At 40.0% G+C, this 9,872-nt stretch overlaps 1 protein-coding gene across 1 annotated transcript in view; it reads right to left on the bottom strand.

The window, feature by feature from the left end:
* The window catches only part of ipcef1 (interaction protein for cytohesin exchange factors 1), a 24,172-nt gene extending 16,669 nt beyond the window's left edge, over positions 1-7,503 (bottom strand). The window contains exons 1-2 of the mRNA XM_035524386.1: positions 7,270-7,503; positions 1,072-1,235 (exon numbers count right to left, since the gene is read on the bottom strand). Of these exons, the coding sequence (XP_035380279.1) occupies positions 1,072-1,235; positions 7,270-7,321 (216 nt within the window). The 5' untranslated portion in view covers positions 7,322-7,503. The remainder of the gene's footprint in view (positions 1-1,071; positions 1,236-7,269) is intronic.
* Between the last annotated feature and the right edge of the window lie 2,369 nt (positions 7,504-9,872).

Consider the following 9,872-nt stretch of genomic DNA (forward strand, 5'->3'; position numbering starts at 1 on the left):
TGGGGTTCATTCAGGCTATTCTAACCTTTCAGAAAAAGGGGCATGTCAAAAGGGGCATGAAAAACATGGGTGGAAAAAAAATCATAAATAAAGTGAAACAGAAACATCTAAATATTCATACTGGCTACTTTACATATTCCTGATTACTATAAGATTTTTTTTTTTTTGGGGGGGGGGGTATGCAGAAGAGGTTGGTGCTTTATGCACTATATTCCATTGCTGAAACTACTGAGCTAAAGACTGATATTCATTCTAAAACAAACTCACAAACAGCCATTTGGACAACAGTGTGCACTAATGTCACTCATGCCTGGTTCTGCATCTCTACTTGTCCAGTCTCTCTGTAAAGCATCCCACTTTTCTTTGTCACTACTGAGCCTGTTCAGTAGAGCTTCACAATAAGGAGTCAGCACTGATTACTGCTAACCTTCATCAGCAGAGAACACCCAATCAGGGCTTATTCACACTGCATACAATACAGGCACAAAGCAATAGCATACACTAACTGAGCAATAGAAATCAGCACAAACCCCCTATACACCCACTCACACACAGTTCCCTGTGGGGTCCAAGCCACACAATGCATGGGGTTTCTATACAAGAGCAGAAGCACTCCTCGGGCCCCTTACACATGCTCAAGTGTGGGGTCCATAAATCCTGAAAAGGGAGGAAGAGACTGAACCACTATTGGCGGGCCCCAGACTGAGCTCAGAACAATGCGTGGCAATGCAGGGCACGAGCATGGAAAACAGAGAGACAGGAGCAGAAGGCAGCAGAGAAAGAGAGAGAAAGATGCAGGAACAGGGAGGTAGCTGACTGGACACAGCGGGGGAAATCCCTCCTTTCCTGCCCACTGCTAGACGCCCACTGCTAGACTCCCTCTGTGAAGCGCATCCTACCAAGGGTCCAGTCCACAATTGGAAATACATAAAAAATCATTTTTGTTTGTGAATTAGGCTGCTGTTCTTTATACCGCAACTAGGATCTGCGTTGGGGGACCTGTTTGACCCATTAATGCAGTACTCTGCATTGCGGGACATGTTTGACCCACTAATGCAGCATTCTACTGACCAGTGCACAGAGCAGATCCACAGCTTCCAGAATGAGCTCCTGGTGGCCGACACGGCTCACAGCCAGCTTCTCCAGGTCCGGGTGGGAAATCTTCAGCAGGTGCTCACCGTCAACTTTCTGTCTCTCAAAGTTTGGGACATACTGTTGGAGAGTATCATCCAGCCCTAAGAGACAGAAAGAAACAGAAGAGAGAGAAGCCACACAAAGAGGCTCTTTCAGTGAGAGTGCTGACAGATCTGCCTGCTTTGACACCATTTGAGAGTTACAGCAAATACTGGAATGCTAAGCCTATAACCCATATTTACCCAATGAGCCCCAACCTGAAAGATATTCTGTGCTCCTAAGTCGAGTGCAAGCCAGAAACACACAGGCAGTCTTTCACTGCAGTTCACACTTATGAGGTCAGTCAAATACACACACACACACACACACACGCTCACACACACATTTTCATGAACAATTGGGCTACATTGCTCCAAAGGTACAGAAACTGCAACTAGTCTTTCAGACCATGCCCTGAAGCACAAGTTCTGTTTGTTAACTGTGAAAGGGATCAGCTGACTCATTTGTCTCCTAGGCAGAAGTGTCTTTTGTCTTTCTCATTCTTTGTAATCATTCGTCACTTCACAAAATTGATCATCATTATCTGGCTGCCCTTATTGGCTGGCTAAAATACAAAAGAAATGCAATCTTTATTGTCACCTTTATCAAATCATTACTGAAAAGCACCATTTTTTAAGTAGGGACAGCTGTCCCTGTCCCAGCTTGAAAAAAATATACTTACTGATATTTTTCAGCATTATAAATACTGAGCATTATTAAAACCAAGATAATAACACTAACATTAATCTTTAAGCATTAATTAATTAACAAATGAATGCACTTACAGTGAATCCCATAGCGGAAACCACTGAATTGGTAGCACTGGGACCGAGCAGGGCTAATTATTTTGCTGTATATTCTAGCTTGTCCTCTCCATGTGTGTTTGTAGCGTGGGGGAGGGCATTATGTCTGCTGCACTGATAGAGCTTCTTTGTGGGGGGTAGTATCTCTCTCTCCAAATCAAAGAGGCAGAAGGAGGTGGGAGGAGCGGGTGATGGGGGGGGGGGGGTTGGGGCAAAGGGCAAGATTGTCAAGAACCCCCTCTTTTCACCCCAAGGGACAACAGCTGCAGTCTCCATAGTCAGAAACAAAACAATTCAGGCAATAGTACCATTAGAACATATAAATACCATTTACATCCAAATTTAGTGAAAGTGTCATTTAGATAAAGTATCTAAGCAACCAGCAGTTTAAGAAGATGACCAGCTAGAATACATCATATTATTTTATCTAAGAGAGAAAGAAAGACCCAAGCACATCTTTCCATAATAGCAATCCTAGTATCTAGCTTGCATTGGCTCTTGGGCTTGGGAACGCACTTCCAAGCATGAGAAAATGGAAATAAGTCTAGGCATCAGCGCAGTGTGCTTGAGAACATTCCTTTAAATGTGGTGGCACAGAGTTCAAAAGCCGATGGAACTCGGTCACCATGACAGTTATGAATCATCACATTAGTTATTGACATAGCAGTGGTAGCTCAGTGGTTAAGGTCCTTGACTTGTAATCAGAAGGTTCCCACTGTTGGGCCCCTGAGCAAGACCCTTAACCTCAATTGCTCAAGATGTGTTCAGTCATAATTGTAAGTCGCTTTGGATAAAAGCGTCAGCTAAATGCCATAAATGTAAACACAGAGCGTTTAGTGTATGTTACACATCAGTCACACAGCAAAGGAACACAACAGCTGCCATTCACATAAAACCTTCTGAAAGCTGCATACTTATGCAAAGAGAGAGATGGCATATGTATTGTTTTCTCTACGGTTTTGATGTGATGATGATTCTTGACTTATACACAATCTTAAGTTAAAAGGCTGAAATGTCTGATTCTACTGAAAAGTAAGATATTGTACATTATGTACAATAGGCTGTAACATATCACATTTATTATTATTCTAATTTAGCATTGACCAAGGATGCAAATGTCATGATGATTGTATGCTCACAAAGCACGATTCACCTCTAACTAAATAATTAAGTTACTGTGTAAAAACATTTAGCTACTGTTTGTTTGGCTAGTGGCAGAGTGATATGTATAGTAGGGTCATATTTAGCTGCAGTCTGAACTAAGATGGCCCATTACCAGGAGCATGGGTTCTGTTTTCTGGGCTGTGAATGAGTGGATTTTGGCTGTGGTCAGCATTCCAGTGCTGGGAGGTCAGCAGAGGGAATGTTTACCCCGTCACCCCACCAACACGGAAAAACAAGAGCCGACGCGAAAGGGAGTCAATAAAATAAGCATTTAAAGGGACTCTTCCCCTGTGGCTATTGCATCAATCTTTTTCACAATAATAGGAGAGGGTGGCAAAATAGAGTGAAATAGAGAAAGAGTGTCAGGAACGAGGGCTAGGCCTCGCGGTGAGACATCCCGAACAGGGATGTGGAGTCTGGGACACCCCACAACACCCTGACCAAAATTCTAGCACATGAGAATTTAAAAAAAACATTTCCTGCCTAATTCGCCAATTCCTACGACATGTCCTTGAACGTTGACCAATAGGATTTTGGAGTGCTCTCTGGCGCACATATATAAACACGGTGAAGGGACAGGGGGATGCTGCTGTTACAGCTGTCAGGAGGAACCATGAAGTAAAGGAAAGGTTCACAATCCCAGCACATACTGTCCTGTCCCTGACACCCAGGAATGGGTCCACTGTCATTTCTTCCCTTCGTTTCTTTTTCTTTTCAGAACGCAAAGCTGCCGGCATCACACAGAGTACTTCTGTAGCCATGATCGACAATGTCTTGACCCTCCTCCCCGGCGACCTAGGAACTCGCACAAGGACATGAATGATGATTCAGTGTCAAACGTGTAGTGTTGCCAGTCACCCGACCAAGACACGGCAAGAATTTATGGAATTATGATCGCCTATTCTGACATAGTGACCAGACAAAAATATTGTGTAGTCTGATCCTAGTATTACATATTCAAGTGAGAGACACAGACCCAGTTTGCGCCCGCCAGGTAAAACAAAACTGGTACCAATAAGTCATCAGTAAGAAACTACTAAAACAGCTGCATTTTAGCTTTTTATAGGACTATTCATAGGGTTGATGTCTGGGCTAGCTTTACCGAGGATTTACAAGATAAGCTTCAAGCATGCATGGAACACCAGCTTACTTACAACATGTTACACAGTGTTAAGGTTCTTTATGTCTCTATAGAAAAAAATACTTTTAGGTAAAGCCTCAGAAAGATACAGAACATTTGGTGGCTCTTTATGTCAAATCCTGGTTATATCTATCATTAAAGGGCTCTACAGACCTCATATGCCAGAATTGACTCTGGTGGTTTGGGCCCAGGACATTTCTTAGAAACCTGCAGCCTAATTGATGTGATCATTTCCACTGATCCAATGTTACCTCATCAGCACTGATTGGCTTGTGACACTAACATGCCTGCTGACGTATAAAAGCTGCTTTGTTTTGTTGATGATCAGGAATTATTGTTATACTGGCATAACCTTTATGCCCATGGTGATGTGCACTGTTTTGAAAAATGCTGCCAAAACATTGTAGTTCTGTCTCATGAACCAGGAAGGGTCATACTTAATAAACCAGTAAGTGGCAATTGTTTTGTTTTGATATTTCAGCGTTTCTCCCTAGATTATTCATCTATCAGCATTACGTATTAATTATTACAACAAAGCAAAGATGGGGAGGAGGAAGGGACTCTAAAGGGGACAAAACTCACATCTACTCATAAACACCCATAAACAGACAGAAACGTATTGTCACAGTTTATCTCCTGCATATCCAAGGATGATCACTATCTACACTGCTTTCCAATACTCCTGCTGTTTCTCTACAGAACGATCAGTTAGTAGCTACATCACACTACTCAGTTGGCCTTTCAGCAGCTTAGTGTGATTGAAGATCCTTTGTTTATGCTCCATAATAGCACCTGCCAGCAGAAACATGCAGACATGCCAGCACATGATGCAACTCTCACTGGTACCTGCATTACTCTCTTACTCAATTTACTGCAGTGTATCCTCACCATATCCTCACCATATTTTTAAAAGATCTTTGTTGTGATCTTTTCATACATAATTATTTTTAAATGAACCAAACTCAGTTCTGATAAGGGCAACCGAAAAGGGAGCCATGTGCAACTGACTGCACTTCTTTGACAATGTAAGCGAACTATAAAGAGGACTCGGTTCTCCTTCTGGTCCTCTTTGGAATGGATGAGATCTCTGACCACTTGTCATTCATACCACAGTTCCTTTAGAAAACAGACCCTATCTGTGAAACATTAAATTATGAATACTGAATTAAAGATGGAAACTTTTCATGCCACTGTTATTTGGTTTTACGAAATTTCATGAAACACATGAAAAGACAACAAAAACTGGCATACAATATCAAAACTGTTTACAAAAACTCAAGAGGAGACAAGTATGGAGGAGACGCATTTTGCCGCGGAACCACAAAATCCCTTGTGAAGTCATTTTTTCTCAAGTTTGTTTTTATCCATGAACACTGCGACTGTGTATGGAAAACCTCAAGGGTCGACGTAAATAAAAATTTGAAACAAATTGGGATCGTTTTGTCAAATGAATGATGGTACATATTGTGGTTGAAACAAACTGAATTCAGTTAATTTTGGGGCATGTTTAGAGTTTGTTTGACTTTGAGGTGGTTGGGCATGTTAACATAGGCAAAAAAACTATGACTCTGTGCAGTCCGAGTCCACTCGAAATGCTGAAACAGCCTAAGTGTACATTCTTTACATTCATTACTGCCTAGACCAAAGTTCAATGAAACTGCATTCTCTTGTCACATTTCATGGCTGGCAATACACTAGTTACCTAAAGATTCCTGTCATGGCATAAACCCATTTTTTTTGCAGATCAGTAACCCCAAACATCAAGAAATTAAAAAAAAGCTGCTCTAAATCACTGTGTTTTGAAGGCAAAGCTAACTTCACTCCCATTGTAACTTCACTCCTGTGTATGTGCTGCTGCATGGTCTGTGCCTTGGAAGCTGATTGTCTATTTTGACCGATTTAACTATTTGATGTCTCAAATGTCCATGTCTGTGGACACTGGTCCACAGTGTGTACTGTGGTGTACTGGATAATGCATAATAAAATACCAAAACATTTAAAGGTTGAATAAAGGATACTACATGAACCATTCAATATGGTTTTTTTTCTTTACTCTGTCTTTCTGCTTTACGTGTTTTGTTTACTCCAAACAGCCTATATTACACTTAACTGTCATTACAATATCTGCAATCAAAACAACAGGATTGCAAAATGCATTGAACAGCCAATGGTTCTTCATGAACTGTCCTGTCTGTGACATTCACTATCCTCTCTCTATTTAATACTTTATTGTATCAGCAGCGACAGAATGTAAATTTGGCAGGCAGCCAACATTCTTAAAACCAGTCATGTGTATTCTGTTATTATCCCCCTGATGGCCAGAAACTAAATGGGAAATTGGTAAAGAAAACGGAAAGGGTCTCGAAAGCCTGGCTGTGTCTGTGTGGGATCAAGGATCACCAAAGACCAAAAAATAACAGCAAACAACATGGTGCAATTATTATTATTTTTTTTACTGATTTGAATAATTTACACTTCTAATATGAACATCCCAGCTGACAGCATTATTTATCTTACGAGATGTAAGGGTTACATATGTCTTGGCGTTTAGTCCAAGCCATTTACCAACAGGTGGCATTAACCAAAGTTGGCATAGAACAAACTGATTAATCGGTATGATAACAGTCCTATTTTTACTGATCTGAGAAAGCCCGCTTAAATGTGTTTTTCTTTTTTTTTTTCTTTTTTTTTTTTTAAGATTATCCAAGCATGATCGCAAGTGCTCCTTAACATGCATGGTAGTAAACAGAAGCACTCTACCGCTTTCAGTAAACAATTACACAAAATATTACAATTGTATAGTACGATTATATGATACAAATAATTTAATTCAGATAGCAACCGCCAAAGACATGTTTTTGAATAGGCTATACATCCGTATGTCAAGAGTAAAAATGATCTCTTTTTGAAGTTTGCATTGAAAAGTTTCGTGGCCACTGGAAAAAAGTGCAATTAGTGAGATAAACGAAATAAGTATTTAAGTCCTACCTCTCATCCAAACGACAACCTGGGTTGGTGACCATTTTGATATTGGTTCCATTTTTCTTCTGCGGCAAAACGTTGATCACTTGAGGATCTATTCCTCATGCACGTTTTCCATTGTCATTTCAAAGACACAATAATAAATTGCAAATGTCTTTTAATGGGCTTCAGCAACTGTAGACCACTGTGCTGAGTAGCTTACGGCTGGGCTTGAGTGAGTTCGACGAGCACTGAGGCAAACGCTGGAGAAGTTGGATGGGCGGATCATGTTACGCTTTCAAGCTAATTTCAGCGAAAACCGCTGTTGGGGAGGCAACTTACTTTCAAGAGTGGTCCCTACCTGACGCACCTTATGGGTGGTCAGAACGCCTCAGAAAGAGTTTTAATATGCACATCAAAATTAGATACATGCCATAAGTACACTACTTTCCCACCTTAGACTTGTCACTGAAGTGCTTTTGAAGAGTTAAAACAGGAATAAAAACGATGTCAATTTAGTGTTAAAGCTGCTGTAAGCTAATTATTGTATGAATACAGGCAAAGCTATCCTTACACCCTGAGTACTATGAGTAAAGTAGCTGCTCTAAGAGGGAAAAAAATGGTCTTCGTGATTATTCTGGACAGTGCAAATAAGAAATAATATTTTAAACAGGGCCCGACTGTATTAAGCAATCTTCTGTACAAAGAGCCAGTCCACTCTGCCTGTGAGTGACTTCGCATGTGCAAGCAGCACACAGAGGGGTAGACTAACTGTTATTTGGAAGGAGGTGGTATTATGGACAGAGGGGCCATAACTGGCCAGTGGAATTTACGCAATTAGTCAAGATAACTACATTATATACTGAAACTTAAAATCTAAATGTTTAATATATTCATATTTTTATAGAGGATGTTTTATGCTTAATGCAAATAAGCAGGAATAACCTACTGTTGAACAAAATGCCAATGTTCTAGCCTAACAGCCTTCATCAAGGCAAACTCTTAAACGCGGCACTCTGCAGGCTTATATATAACCACGCTAGTGAGGTCGATCACGTGATCTGAATAAACAAGAATGCCACTGTTAAAATACCTCACACAAGTAAAAAAAAAATAAATAAAAATAAAATATCAATCTATGGTACAAACCTCTCCAGAAACACCAAACATACAACCAACAGCAATTTCAACAATAAATAATCACTAAACAAGAAAAATATAATAAATTATTACACTCAAAAGAAATCGTTGAGAAAAAGCAATTTCTACATTTACATATAGGCCGATATTATAAATAAGACAGAAAATTGAGAAACAAACGATCAACTTTCATGACACAGAAAATAGCCATCGACCACTAAAGATGTCCGTTCCAAAAATATATAGGACTTAAAGGAAACATTTAAAAGTGTAAAACAGAAAGTATTTTACTTCCCTAATATGAGGTGGAACAAGTGGAACAGGTAAAATTGTGTACGGGACATAATGTCAAAGCGAACAAAGTTATTAACACATAGCTACTGTCGAGCCGACTGCCTGTGCGTTCAGGTTTGACCTTCAATATTAGCTGTCAATCAACACAGCCAATCATTCACTTCATCTCTACACCCCTTTATCACAAAATAACTTCTATAAAATTATTGTAAAGAAATTTTATCGCAAAGAAAAATAATGGGAGAGATGGACATCTTATAGATTAGACAGAACACAACGGGCAAAAAAAATATTAGATGTGCAATTTGAAAGGAAAATTTGTCGCCTGAGCCGCTTGCTTCCATAAGAATGAGAAGATTTAAAAGTTGTCCTGCAGTCAGCACCTAGAGGGCGTCAGATATATGCTGCCTTCAGTTCTCACCCGCTGTCGCCAGTCCATTTATATATACAGTCTATGGTATTAACGCGAAGTAGCCGTTAAAACAAGCCATGATATTATTGGTTAATACTGTTTTTGCCCACCTTCTGGTAAGGATGACATAGAGGAATGCCACAAGTCATTTAAATGTGGCCAAAAGTCACATTTAAAGGTAATGCTGCAGGTGGGAGTAAGTAAAGCTCGGCGGATCTGTCGATTATTTTTGACTGAAGCCAACTACACAACCGATTTTTGATGTCAGTCGGTTTTTATTAAGCTAATCACCAGTCAGAGTTAGTTTTCCATCATTTCTATTGCCGCCAATGGATTTCGCATTCCCTTCAGGTATTTGATTTGCAGAGGTGTTGAGCACATATGCACGGTACGTTGAAACCCCAAACTGTGTTTATGTTAAAACGCTGGGGAACTTACCGCTTTGTTTTAGATCTAACTAGTTAAGTTTAATTTAGATAGACAATTTGCTGAGCAAGTCATTATTTGCCTAGTACAGAGATAGCTAGCTAGTTCCGAAAGGTTGGTCAGAGTCGCAGTAAAATGTAACATAATAGCACCGCTTACTGTTTATGGACCTATGATTACATCGTGTGCCAAATTATTAGGGGACTGTTCACATGTATGTTTCTCTTCCTCGTCAAAATACAACCAATACACGTTTACAACCACAATACATTTAGGCTATCTTATTCCAGTTAAAACGGTGTTAATATTTTTACCATTTCATTGTTATTGAGACTAAAAGGTGTTCCGAGGCATACAA

This window comes from Electrophorus electricus, chromosome 3 (genome assembly GCF_013358815.1).
Source record: "Electrophorus electricus isolate fEleEle1 chromosome 3, fEleEle1.pri, whole genome shotgun sequence".
Taxonomy (NCBI): Eukaryota; Metazoa; Chordata; class Actinopteri; order Gymnotiformes; family Gymnotidae; genus Electrophorus; species Electrophorus electricus.